We start from the raw sequence: 14,534 nt of genomic DNA on the forward strand, positions 1-14,534 counted from the left end.
TTAAGATAAAATTGTTAAACCTCATTTTTACTTATGAAAGATAATTTTTTTTTTCTCTTGTTAGTTTTGGTGGAAAGTTCATTTGAAGGAATAATTAATTGAGAGTGAAAAAGCACCTCTCATAGCCTAATAAACCCATTACATTCTTGCACTAACATATTTCCTCCAAAATTCAAATTGCTTGATATCCAATCTAAAAATATGTACACATGTAAACTTAGTGATTACAAGAAGCAAAAGATGTAACATTTTAATTAAGTATTACTATTTACTACTAAAGCATCAGCCAGTGTATTGCATTTTATTAAGATGACAAACACCTTGTTTCTGAGTACAAAAGTTTGCTTTGAAGGATTTGATAGTTGGGTGAAACAGCAACCAAAATAACAAAGCCACTAAGGAGGGCAAGACCCAACCCTAAACTATTTACCACCATGGACTCAGTGCTGTGCTTAGGTACATTTCTCTTTGTTTGTAAGAATGTTAATTTCTCTAACAATCCAGTTTCAGCTGTTGCTATTGCCAATGCATAAGTGTATAGGCCAAGGAACACATGCCATGGTAAGATCCTTATCCTCACAGTGCGCACCTCTCCTCGGTGCCAAAAGTTCAAGAAGCCAATCAACCACTGTGTGTGGACAAGAAATTATAGAAGGGGTCAGATCATAGTACTCTCCGGTGAATATAAATATAGGAAAATGCTAGTAGTACTTAAAAAATTAAATCAAAAGTGAAACTGATCATCCAAGAGCATTTCTTGAAAATCTAAATAAAATTATATTTATACGTTTTGTTTGAATATAGTAACAATCTTTTAGAATTCTAGATTCCCCCAAAATATTTCATAATCAGCCTCTGATGAGACATATTCAGGAGCAGTGAATGATGCTTCAGGTCATGAAAGGGTGGTCATAGGTTGTTGTAGATGTGATAATAAATGAAGCAGAGGGGGATAAATTATAAGCGATGAATAAAGATATTTTTAAGTTTTTACATTCTATTTCCAAGAATAAAATAAAAATCCATGATCTAGTTTCTTATGTGCTTTTGTGAAAAGAAAAAAAATGCCATTTAAATATTTTAATTTTTCTCCTTGTCACGGAAGTGTTTTATTCGAAATACTAATACCTAATACAGTACCTGCCAAAAAATAAAGCCCAATGAGTTTAGTACCACAAATCCACAAAAAAGAAGCACATTGGGCTTTCAGCCCAGCTGTGGAATGTAACTAAAGGGCATTTTCATTGCCATTGCCTAATTTGCTATTGTTACCATTAGCCATTGCAAATTATCTATTTTATCCTTCTCTCTTTTTCCTATACTCCCAACCCTTTCTCCCTTCCTCTCTCACTTCTCCATCACTTTTCCCTTCCTCTTTCACAACACCCCCAACCCTTCTCCCTTTCTTTCTCACTTCTCCTCTTTTATTCTCTCTCACCACACCATCCAAACTATAGGTACATTTTTTTACACGATAAAATCATGATTCCACCATGCTAAAGACATAGCGAAATTACAATTCTGCATTTTTATTTATTTATTTTCAAAATACTCAACGGAATCATAAAATTGTTTGGATTTCGACACCTAGCAGAATCATGATTCCATTGTGTATTTTCTGGGATGAAAAGAATTGCACAATGGAATCATGTTGTGTATTTTTTGGGGGTGATTCCGTTGTGTATTTTTTTGAGGTGAAAAAAATTTCCGTTGTGTAATTTTTTCACCCCCGAAAATACATAATGGAATCCATGTTTCCATCAAAAGGACATTTTCAGAATAATGCTAAAAGACACCACATGAATAATGCCATTAGCAATTTTGCAAGTGTCAATAGCAACTTTCTAATTCAAAACTGCGCGAGCTCGACAACGTTCGGCCGATATATTTCTAGAACTAAGTGCATGTGTTTCCCCTTTCTTAAAATTATTATTACTCCTACTTATTCAATATCCTTTGCTTGCACGTTACAAAGATAAAAGATTGTTTCATTATTTCTAAATATTTGTGCGTTATTATAATAAGAGGAAGATTTAGTTTAGTGTTTAGATGGCAATAAAAATGAATAATAATTCATTTATAAAAAATATTTATTAATTAAAAATAGTGATTATTGATCAAGTATATTTAATTAAAAATATTTAATTCATAAAGCAGTCTGAAATTAGAATTCGTTGATGTACCAAAAAAATTAGAATTCCTTCTATTAAACATGTTTTCAGTTTTTATTTTTCTATTATTAATTATAAAAATTTCACTTCTGTTTTATTTTTAAAAATTTGTATAAAAATCAAGTAAAAATATTTTTTCTATTATTTTCACTATTTTTATATACATTTTTCTAAACTAAAAACATAGTAATAAAAATAAGATAACATTTTATAATTAAAATGTAAAATGCATTTTCTCAAATTTAACCAGTTTTGTTATTTCCTCAGATATTTCCTCTAATGAATTTATTTACCCAAAAAAGATAAATGTGTCTTCTTCGAAAGCAAAGTGTATTTTCCTTTATTTTTGAAAGAACCTCCTGAGTTTTGAAAAAAAAAACCCGAAAAAAGAGTACTTGAAACGCAATTTGTCTTCCTTTCTTCTGAAAAGACTCAAGAGTATCACCACGATAGCATCATCAATCATCCATTATGTTAGCACCCATTTAGTGCGAAGGACAGTGACAAAATAAAATTACTAAAAAATAGAAAAAAATGTTATAATTATGCCATCAACTCAAACTAGAAAAGTTGATACCAAAATGTTTAGCTTTTATCCTTTAAATTATTACAAGAATTTGTCCCGTTGTGTAAGTGTTATGAAGACATTAATATTGCATAGTAACCAAGAAAATAGTGCACAAGATTAATTTAGAGAAAAAAAAATATCTAAGAAATTATCAAGGATCATGAAGAAGCAAATACCTGGGCTCCGAAGAGGGATACAGAAGCCAAACCCATCCATGAATGTAGGCTATAGAAATTTGCCACAATCCCATCCTTTCCCTGGAATTTTGTCCAAATCCCAAAGATCCCAGAAGCTAAAGCCACCCCTTGAAGCCACAAATGCACCAATTTCTTCAACCCCCTTGATCCAACTAACCATCTGTGCACCAAAATTGCTGCAAAAAACAAATTAATCAATCAATGGACACTAAGATCAAGTACACTTTTCACTCTAATATATCCCATTTCTGGACACTAAGCTAAGCCACCTTCTTTTTAGCAGAAAAATAGAACAAAATTAAATTAAGCTAAGGTACCTTCTCCACTTAAGAGGATAAAGCCAATGACCATGAGCAGAGGATGAAGAACCTACAATTAGAGAAAAAAGGAAAGAAATTGTTTAAGGTACTTGTTGAAAAGGAAGCTTATTACTTTTGAGTTTTAATTAATGTAGAAAGGAAAAAGAGGATGTGAGTAATGTACTGCATATATGAGGTCTTGTTGGGAGAGTGAGGGAGTGAGGAAGCTGGACTTAAAGGCAAGGGCCCATATGAGGACAAGCACTGCCACTGCAAGCCCTAAGACTCTTGCAAAGAAGAGGAGTGAGGGAGAGACAGTGGCCATCACAATTCACAAGTGTGTTGAGTGAGTTAGTCTCTGTTAGACTGAGACTGACGTTTGCCTTCAAGTAAGAGAGTAAGAGAAAACGTGAGTTTAGAGAGAAAGCTCGAAGGAGCTCGTAGAGAGTAAGAGAAAACGTGAGTTTAGAGAGAAATTGAGAGAAGAAGGAACTCGAGAAAGAGAAAAGAAGTTTATGGATTTTTCTATATCCCTTCAAGGTTTGTTACAACTTATTTATAAGCGTGAGGGTCCACAACTAACCGTAAGTGGTTAGCTGCTGCTAGCCCTAACGACTCGAACAATCATCTAACTACCCTTCCCGCCAATGAACTACACGAACAGCTTTACCCCAGGCCCTCTTATCCTAACTGGTAGATATCCCAATGCTTAGATGGTTGCTTCGTCCTTCTCGAACGCCTTTGCTGCATGGCTTCGTCTTCTACGTTCATATCATCCCCCCACTCTTCAGACAAAACCTTGTCCTCAAGGTTGTAGCGATCCCGTAGCTAGTGCCAATCTTCCCACGAAGTGTCCTCCCGGGAAGAACCTTGCCACTGCACGAGCACCATACGTCGAGGCCCATCATCAGAGGGAACTAACTTGGAGTCAATGACAGTCAAGGGGACCGTTGCGGATTCGTCATTAGTCATGGCAGGTAAGGGATCCGCGTTTGCTGTTGCAGGATCTCCTACGAAGGGCTTGAGTAACGATACATGGAAGACAGGATGAATGCGACTGTGGGAAGGAAGCTTCAGGCGATACGCGACTTTGCCCAACCTTTCCTCCACCGCGAATGGGCCATAGTAGCGCTTAGTAAGCTTCGAATATGTTGTTTCAGAAGCCGAAATTTGACGGTGTGGTCTGAGCTTGACCAAAACCCAATCCCCAACATTGAACTCCTAAGGTCGTCGTCGAGCATCCGCGGTCTGTTTCATTTGCTGTTGTGCCTTAAGCAGTTTTCGACGAAGCAACTGCAAAACCTCGTCCCTCTGGCAAAGCATCTAATCCACTTCTTCGACTGACGAAGTGCCCCCCAAGTACTCCGGAATAGCTGGTGGTTTCCGACCATAGATGATCTCAAACGGCGTTACCTCGGTACCGGAATGGCATGAAGTGTTGTAAGACCACTCCGCCCATAGCAAGAAATGTCCCCACGACGATGGCTTGCGGTGAACGAAAGCCCGTAGATACTGCTCCACAATCTGATTCGCAACCTCCGTCTGACCATCTGTTTGTGGATGGTACGACGAGCTAAGACGAAGCTTGGTACCACTTAAGGCAAATAGGTCCTTCCAAAACTTGCTCATGAACAAGGGGTCCTTGTCCGATATGATGCTGCGAGGCAAGCCATGAAGACGAATGATCATGGATGTGAACAGCTCCGCCACCTTTCTTGCAGAGTGCTTAGTGGGTAACATCCCCAAATGGAGCCCCTTCGAAAAATGATCCAAGACGACGAGGATGCACGTATTGCCCTTATACGATGGTAATCCCACAATAAAATCCATGCTTAAGTCCTCCCATGGCCGATAGGGTACCGGAAGGGGGCACAATAGCCCTACGGGTTTGCGATTGTTATACTTCGTAAGCTGGCACGTGACACAAGCTGCGATGGTGCGGACATCATTGCGCATGGAGTTCCACGTGAAGTTATCCTGTAATCGTTGGAGTGTCTTTTGAACCCCATAATGACCTCTTGTGGGTGTGCTGTGAAATTCCTCCATGAGTAGCAGAATGAAGGAAGATCCCGTGGGAAGCCAAATGCGCTACTTGTGAAGAATTAAACCATTTTCAATATGATACTCAGAGGCTACGACTGAATCTTTGCGGATTTGCTCCAGCAACGTCAAAAATTCTGGGTGCGTGGCTAGCTTATGCTTAAGGTCAACAATAAAGGAGAACTGTGGTATGGAAAGTAGGTACAAGGAGGCCTTAGCTTCTTCTTCGGCTACCCTTGATAATGCGTCTGCTACCCCATTCTCACGTCCCGGTCGATACTGGATACTATATTCGAATCCCAATAACCGAATGAGATACCGGTGTTGCTCCGGTATCTGCACGGCCTGAGTCATGAGGTCCCTTAAACTCTGGTGATCAGTGAGAATCACAAAGGGGTGGCCTAACAAATAATGGCGCCACTTCTTAACGGCCATGGTGATAGCTGCAAGTTCCTGAATGTAGGTGGAAGAGGCGCGAAGCTTTGGACAAAATTCCTTGCTGAAGAACGCGATGGGGGTGTCCGTTCTGCGAGAGCACTGCCCCAACGCCGGTGCCAAATGCATCGGTCTCCACCACAAAGGGAATATCAAAGTTGGGGAGTGCCAGGACGGGAGTCGTGGAGACTGCTTCCTTTAAGGTGGTGAATGCTTTCGTGGCTAACTCCGACCACCAGAATTGACCCTTGCACAACAACTGGGAGAGAGGCGCAGCCATCTTAGCGTAACCCTTAATAAATCTTCTGTAAAAACCCACCAATCCTAGAAAACTTCTTAGTGCCTTCACTGATTGTGGTAAAGGCCATTCCCGAATTACTTGTAGCTTTTCTGGCACTGGTTCAACTCCCTTCCAGAAACGATGTGCCCCAAATACTCGAGTTGCGACTGAGCGAAAGTGCATTTGGTACGCTTCAAAGAAAACTTCCCTGAAAGCAAGAGTTTGAACGCGCTTTCCAAATGAACCAGGTGATCTGCCATCGTTTCGCTATAAACTAGCACATCATCGAAGAAGACGATGATGAACCTGCACAGGAAGGGCTGAAAAAGCTTATTAATAGTTGCTTGAAACATAGATAGAGTGTTACACAGTCCAAAGGGCATTACTCGAAACTCGTAATGCCCTTGATGTGTTCTGAATGCGGTTTTGCGAATATCATATTCCTTCATCAGAATTTGGTGGTATCCTTGCATCAAATCCAGCTTAGAGAACCACCGTGCTCCGCCTAGTTCGTCCAACAACTCATCTATTGTTGGTATAGGAAATCTATCGCATATGGTTATGGCGTTGAGAGCCCTGTAATCAACGCAAAATCGCCATGATCCGTCTTTCTTTTTCACTAATAGCACAAGTGATGAAAATGGGCTGGCGCTAGGTCGTATGAATCCTTTGCCCAGCATTGAACTGATCTGGTCTTCAATTTCTTTCTTCTGATAATGGGGGTACCGATATGGTTTCACGTTTACTGGTGCCGCTTCGGGTAGAATGTTAATGGCGTGATCAGTGTCCCTCGAGGGTGGAAGGTCCAACAATGGTTGAAATAATTGTGAATATTGATCAATCAACTCCTCGATTTCTTGAGGTATTAGAATAATCTTTGGCTGTAGGGGTGTGCATGGTTCCAATCGAATGTGGAACATCATACTGGTTCCATTGGTGTGTATAATGCGTCGTAGCTGAGAAGAAGATATGGATTCTAGGGCTTGTTCATGTTTGCCGTGTAACTCCACTAGGTGGCTGGCGGCCATAAATTTCATCGTCAACGTGGTGTAATCTGTCAACACCGACCCCAACGTTTTCAACCATTGTACTCCCAAGACTAGATCAGCTCCATAGATAGGTAAAACATGGAAATCTATAACGAAAGGATGTTGCTGAATAGTTACCTCGACGTTGGGACATGTTTGTTGGCACTGAAGTTCATCACCGTTGCTAATAGTGACCCTTAACGGTGGAGTTGTAGTCGTGGTGAGCCTTACTGACATAACCACCCTGTGATGCACGAAATTATGTGTGCTACCTCCATCTATCAATATGCTCACAAGTTGCCCGCGAATGTATCCCTGCATCCGTAATGTTTCCAGTACCACGTGTCCTGATAATGCATTAAAGCTCAACTGTGCTGGAGGTGGTTCTGGTACAATTTCCGGCAAGGCTAGCTGTTGTTCGTGTGGCTCTGTCATCTCATTGTTATCCTCCATAATGAGTAAAAAAAAGAGAAGAAGAGCACTTGTGTCCCCTCGAATATTTTTCATCACATTGGAAGCATAGTCCCTTCTCTCATCGTACTGCTAGTTCTTCTGGTGTGAGGCGCTTGAAAGGGACGGTGGATGAATTCGTGCGCGTCGGTGTAGGTAATAAAGGAGGAGTGGATGATGGTGTAAGCAGTGGTGGTTGACGAGAGCTTGAGGAAACTCCAGCTGAAGGCCGAAACGTCTTTCGCGCATCATTTTGCTTTTCCTCGTGCAACCTGGCATAAGCCACTGCTTGACTCATGGAGGCTGGTTGCATAACTTGAACCTCTCGGGGAATCGACGGCGTAAGACCCGAGATGAAGCAGCTCAAAGCCATTGGAGCAGGTAATCCAATGATTCGATTTGCTAATGCTTCAAATTCAGAGAGGTAGTTGTTTACCATGGTTCGTTGCTACAATTTACATAGCAGTCTCGTGGGATCCTCGTATGTGGTTGATGCAAATCGCGAATGGAGAGCATGATGAAATGCTGGCCAAGACGATAATTGACCATTTCAGTGCATCCATTGGAACCAGGCTAATGCTTGACCTTCCATATAGAATGATGCGATCGTGAGTCTCTCATGATCTGGAGTTGTGTGATACTCGAAGAACTGTGTTATCTTGAAGATCCAGCCAGTGGCGTCCGAGCCATCAAATCTCGGCACATCAAGCTTCATCCGATGCGGTGTTGTGTGTGATCCTGATGCCGGAAACGAAGTTGCCTCTGGTTGTGCTTGCTGAGGATTATATCTGTTAGCTTTGAGATGTGCTAATCGCTCCGATAAGGTCTCCATCTTTGCTTCAACTGTCGCTGCAAATTTCGCAAACAGTTCCTCCATTTTTTCCGATGATAGAGCTTTTGATCTCGTGCCTTCCACCATATGTCTGAACTTGTGCTCAATGAAAGCATCAATGATACCTAGCTTTCGAGGGCTAGGGAACCTCCACGCTTCTCGCGTCCTGTGAAAGCTCGAAGGAGCTCGTAGAGAGTAAGAGAAAACGCGAGTTTAGAGAGAAATTGAGAGAAGAAGGAACTCGAGAGAGAGAAAAGAAGTTTCTGGATTTTTCTATATCCCTTCAAGGTTTGTTACAACTTATTTATAAGCGCGAGGGTCCACAACTAACCGCAAGTGGTTAGCTGCTGCTGCTAGCCCTAACGACTCGAACAATCATCTAACTACCCTTCCCGCCAATGAACTACACGAACAGCTTTACCCCAGGCCCTTTTATCCTAACTGGTAGATATCCCAATGCTTAGATGGCTGCTTCGTCCTTCTCGAACGCCTTTGGTGCATGGCTTCATCTTCTACGTTCATATCATACTTGTTGAAAAGGAAGCTTATTACTTTTGAGTTTTAATTAATGTAGAAAGGAAAAAGAGGATGTGAGTAATGTACTGCATATATGAGGTCCTGTTGGTAGAGTGAGGGAGTGAGGAAGTTGGACTTGAAGGCAAGGGCCCATATGAGGACAAGCACTGCCACTGCAAGCCCTAAGACTCTTGCAAAGAAGAGGAGTGAGGGAAAGATAGTGGCCATCACAATTCACAAGTGTGTTGAGTGAGTTAGTCTCAGTTAGACTAAGACTGAGGTTTGCCGACATCTTAGCTTTTATTAGATCCACCTAGGTACCACTGCACTTCTATTTTTTAAGTAAATTAGGGGAGTTAGAATCTTAGTGGTATTTTTTTTTCTTTTTTCTTTTTATCAGTTAGAATAGAAAATAATATTAAAAGATTTATAATATCCATACATTTTGAAGAATTAACCGAGTTAGATTCTTATTTCAACATTTTAATAATTTTAAACATCTCACTATTATTTATATTTTTCTATTCCTATTATATTATATCATTTCTTATATTTATATTTTTCTCTCTTTAGTTTTCAAAGTATCATTTATGTTCAATTTGATTGAGAGAAAAAAAAAAAGGATGGGCAAACACAAAAAAGAGTGAAAATGTGAAAAATAAAGTAAAAATTAAAAATAAAAAAATATTACAATAGATATCACCAATTTCAAAAGTATTTTTACTCTAAATTTATTAAACCAAACACCATCATCTTATTTCTATCTACTCAAAATTGTTTTTATCTCTTATGTAAACAACGCATTAATTTGCTTACTATCTACTTTCTCCAAATTGAAATATAAAAAAATATATCTATATGTGATGGAATAAAATATAAATAAATTTTAACTAATTTTTTCATATTTAATTATATCATCTTTAAAATATTTTTTATTAAATTAAAATTTTGTTTTTAAAAAACTTATCTTTTTTTTCATTAACAAATAAATGTAAATAATACTTTAAATAATGAACTATTTTCTTAAATAAGACTATCAAAATTAGTTATTTTTAATTTATTTTCTTAATTAATGTGAATTATTTTTTATATTTTTGTCCGAAAAACTACTAATTATTTTCCTTGAATCTCGTGAGTTTATCAAACTTAAGATAGATAAAAAAATTATTAGATATTTTGGAATCATCATTGTGAATGTATGAATAGAGGTTTTTGATGATGCCAAAGTATAATCAAACAAGATTACTTCAAGAAACATTCAAGGTTAAGCAAATAGAGATTGCTTTAATATTAAATCAAGACCAAGAAAATAAAAATCAAGAAGAAAACTAAGTTTTAATCTATCTTCGTTAAAAGAGTTTCTTAGTGATTGCAAAGGTTTGACCTCATAACATAGTTTTTAAATTGATTATAAAAAGGTTTTAAAATATTTTTAACATTTTTGGAAAAAGGCATTTTTCCACTAGTAATCGATTACTAGTTATTATAATCGATTACTAGAAGCAAAATTATTTTAAAAAGCTTTTTCAGAAAATTTGAAATTTGAAATTTGAATTTTGAAAATTGAAAATTGAAAATTGAAATTTAAAAATTTGAAATTTGAAATATGAAATTTGAAAATTTCAGAAAAGAGCAAACACATCTCTCTGATTTCAAACAGAAAGAGAGAGAGTTTTCAAAGAGAACTTAACTGTCAAATGCTCTCTAAACAAACTCTTGGCCAAACACAGTAAAAAATCTCAAGTGGATTGCTTGAGGACTGGACGTAGGCACGGGAAGTGGTCGAACCAGTATAAATTGAGTTTGCATTTCTCTCTTCCTTTATCTCATTTATTTTATTGCAATCAATTTTGTTTTGTACGTTTAAAGAACATCGATTAAATTGATTGTTGCTTCTTTTTCTGCATTCTGAGCCTATCATTTAAAAGGGGGTTAAAGGTTGTTAGTGAAAAAATTTTAAAACTTAATTCACCTCCTCTTTAAGTTATTGAGACTACTTGTCCAACAAGTACTATCAGAGTAGGATTCTTGTTTAAAGTTTAAAAACTTCAAGAATAATTATGGTCTCATCTAACTTTCCATTTCTTGAGGGAAATTCTATTAATAGGCCTCTTATGTTCAATGGTGAGAGTTATCACTATTGGAAACCCGAATGCAGATCTTTATAGAAGCCATAGATTTAAATATATGGGAAGCCATTGAAATTGGTCCCTTTATTCCTACAATGGTAGTGGGAAATGCAATTATAGAAAAACCTAGAGGACAATGGGATGAAGATGAAAGAAGAAGGGTTCAATATAACTTAAAAGCCAAAAATATAATTACTTCTGCATTAGGCATGGATGAATATTTTAGAGTTTCAAATTGTAAAAATGCAAAAGAAATGTGGGATACACTACAAGTAACCCATGAAGGCACAACTGGTGTCAAGAGATCTAGAATAAACACTCTCACACATGAATATGAAATGTTTAGAATGAATCAAAATGAAACCATACAAGATATGAAAAAGAGATTTATACATATAGTTAATCATCTTGCATCATTAGGAAAAATATTTCCTAATGAAGATCTCATTAACAAAGTGTTGAGATGTTTAAGCAGACAATGATAACCAAAGGTAACTGCAATTGCAGAATCGAGAGATCTCGCTAACATGACTCTTCCAACTCTTTTTGGAAAGCTTCAGGAACACGAAATGGAACTTATAGACTAAACCAACATGAAGAAAATGACAAGAAAAAGAAAGGAATTGCACTTAAAACCTCATCTTCTATTCAAGAAGAAAGTGACAAAGAGGACTTGAGTGAAATAGAAGAAGATGATGATTTCAGTCTCTTTGTGAAGAGATTCAATAAATTTCTTAGAAATAAAGGAAATCAAAGGAGATCAAACTTCAATCCAAATAAGAAAGGAGAATATTCCTCCTTAGTTCCAAAATGCTATGAATGTGATCAACCTAGGCACTTGAGATTTGATTGTACTGTCTTTAAAAGAAGAATGAAAAAATCTGACAAGAAAAAATTAAAAGATAAAAAAGAAAAGAAAGCATACATCACTTGGGATGATAATGACATGGATTCATCAAGTGATTCAGAAAATGAAATCATAAATTTGCGCCTCATGGCCAAAGACTATGAAAGCGGAGATATAAATAAATTTTAACTAATTTTTTTCATATTTAATTATATCATCTTTAAAATATTTTTTATTAAATTAAAATTTTGTTTTTAAAAAACTTATCTTTTTTGTCATATACAAATAAATGTAAATAATACTTTAAATAATGAACTATTTTCTTAAATAAGACTATCAAAATTAATTATTTTTAATTTATTTTCTTAATTAATGTGAATTATTTTTTATATTTTTGTCCAAAAAAATACTAATTATTTTCCTTGAATCTCGTGAGTTTATGAAACTTAAGATAGATAAAAAAAAAAATTAGATATTTTGGAATCATCATTGTGAATGTATAAATAGAGATTTTTTATGATGCCAAAGTATAATTAAACAAGATTGCTTCAAGAAACATTCAAGGTTAAGCAAATAGAGATTGCTTCAAGATTAAATCAAGACCAAGAAAACAAAGATCAAGAAGAGAAAACAAAGATCAAGAAGAGAGCTAAGTCTTAATCTATCTTTGTTAAAAGAGTCTCTTAGTGATCGCAAAGGTTTGGCCTCACAACATAGTTTTTAAATTGATTATAAAAAGGTTTTAAAATATTTTTAACATTTTTTGAAAAAGACATTTTTCCACTAGTAATCGATTATCACGCATTGTAATCGATTACTAGAAGCAAAATTATTTTAAAAAGTTTTTTCAAAAAATTTGAAATTTGAAATTTAAAATTGAAAATTGAAAATTGAAATTTGAAATTTAAAATTTGAAAATTTTAGAAAAGCTTTTTGAAAAGACACATTTATTTAAACCATCTTGAAAAGGCAGGCACAATGGGCCTATGTATATGTATGTCTGATTTCGAAAAGGAAGAGAGAGATCTTTCAAAGAGAACTTAATTGTTAAATGTTCTCTAAACAACTCTTGGCCAAACACACTAGAAAATCTCAAGTGAGTGGTTGCTTGAGGACTAGACCTAGGTATCGGAAGTGGCTCAACCAGTATAAATTGAGTTTGCATTTCTCTCTTCCCTTATCTCATTTATTTTATTGCAATCAATTTTGTCTTACACGTTTAAAGAACATCGATTAAATTGATTGTTGTTTCTTCTTCTGCATCTTGAGTCTATCATTTAAAAGGAGGTTAAAGTTTGCTAGTGTGAAAATTTTAAAACTTAATTCACCCCTCTTAAGTTATTGAGGCCACTTGTCCAACAATCATATGTTTATCTTGTAATCACTCTCTGACATATATTCATTTTTTATTTATAAGAAAGTATTAACAACATTTAGTTATATGTCATATTTTTTATCAGATAGCTATATATATATGTATATAAAAATTAGTTAGGACTATTCCAACATTTTATTGGTTGGGATATAACTAAACTCCAATCCTTGAGTAAAGTCTTCATCTTGAACTTTGTAAATCAATACCAACGAAATTTTTCTACAGAAATTTGTTTTCTATCATAACTAATAAATATTTCAAACTCATAACAATAACGAGAAATTAATCATAATCATAATAAGAGTTTAATATTTATGAACTGATATTTTAAAAGTCAGTAAATGTATTATACATAATCTAATAGATTATGATAGGTAATAATTTCGGAAAATTTAATTATTTTTTGGAAACAAGTTTCATGGCTAAAAAATTGTTGGAAACAAGTAAATTCTTTCGAAGTTCAAAAGAAGTGTAGTGTTGGTATGCTTTCATGTTGGACCAAACATTGATTAAGGTGTTAAAGTCATTTTATGTAAATTATTGTTTCCAGTTTTTTTCGGAAAAAAATTGGTATATAGAACATAGGTATAAAATTTTGTAATACTACTAACGCCAAAAAATTTAAGTTTGTGTAATAATTATCCTAACTATAAATTTGTTGGGATGGAGAGAGATATATCAACTTCAATAAGTACAAATTAATGTGTTACGTTCATTAATTTAAAAATAAAAATAAATGATTGAATAAAACATATTCACATTATAAAATATTTATTATTTAATATTTTAGTAATTGAGAATAACCAATGAAATATAAATGTTAATATATTAAACCATTTTTTAATATATATATATATATATAAAGGTGATCAAAACATATTAATAATTAACAAACACATTCTCACCACGTATAATCGGAAGCAATATTAAATTTAAATTAACCTTCAACCATTGTTAAGAGACACATGTAGGCACATGTTTGGTTTTGATTTTCTAAACCCTCGTTGACTCATTGCCATGATGTTTTTATGCTTAGTTACCCAAAACATAGAGCAAAATGTGTCTTTATATCGAACTCTATGATAAACATAGGAACCATAAAATCCGCACAAGATCACATCCATAATGCAAATATTGATAATGGGTTTGAATTAAGGTTGAAAAATGGATCACACTCACCAACAAACTCTTAGATAACTGTTTCCACTCACTCTGAATTATAACATAGTATATATTGTGTTCCTTGAATATCGGAAATAGCCAACAACCAACATTCTTCCACTTGGTCCATTTATCCCATTATCAATCATAACAAGAAACCAAATATACAAATCATAGTGATAGGTCCTCTAATAGTGAGTATTATC

At 35.5% G+C, this 14,534-nt stretch overlaps 1 protein-coding gene across 2 annotated transcripts; it reads right to left on the minus strand.

The window, feature by feature from the left end:
* Nucleotides 1-267: 267 nt before the first annotated feature.
* On the minus strand, nt 268-3,588 carry LOC114404898 (probable transmembrane ascorbate ferrireductase 4). 2 transcript variants are annotated; one of them, XR_003665155.1, is made up of 4 exons: nt 3,420-3,588; nt 3,254-3,305; nt 2,916-3,096; nt 268-628 (listed from the first exon to the last, which is right to left on the minus strand). XR_003665155.1 is itself a non-coding variant. In XM_028367629.1 (4 exons), the coding sequence occupies exons 1-4, from the start codon at nt 3,558-3,560 to the stop codon at nt 305-307; spliced, it is 714 nt and encodes a 237-aa protein (XP_028223430.1). In that variant the 5' UTR covers nt 3,561-3,588; the 3' UTR covers nt 268-304. The 2 variants fall into 2 exon arrangements, 1 of the variants encoding a protein (XP_028223430.1); XM_028367629.1 differs by having other exon boundaries at nt 2,916-3,112.
* Between the last annotated feature and the right edge of the window lie 10,946 nt (nt 3,589-14,534).

The sequence above is a fragment of the Glycine soja genome, chromosome 1 (genome assembly GCF_004193775.1).
Source record: "Glycine soja cultivar W05 chromosome 1, ASM419377v2, whole genome shotgun sequence".
Taxonomy (NCBI): Eukaryota; Viridiplantae; Streptophyta; class Magnoliopsida; order Fabales; family Fabaceae; genus Glycine; species Glycine soja.

Coding starts and splice junctions, on each gene's coding strand:
- LOC114404898 (XM_028367629.1), bottom strand. CDS start 3,560: ATGGCCACTGTCTCTCCCTCACTCCTCTTCTTTGCAAGAGTCTTAGGG. Junction 3,306..3,419: donor AACAAGACCTCATATATGCA/GTACATTACTCA, acceptor CTCTAATTGTAG/GTTCTTCATCCTCTGCTCAT. Junction 3,113..3,253: donor TATCCTCTTAAGTGGAGAAG/GTACCTTAGCTT, acceptor TGTTTTTTGCAG/CAATTTTGGTGCACAGATGG.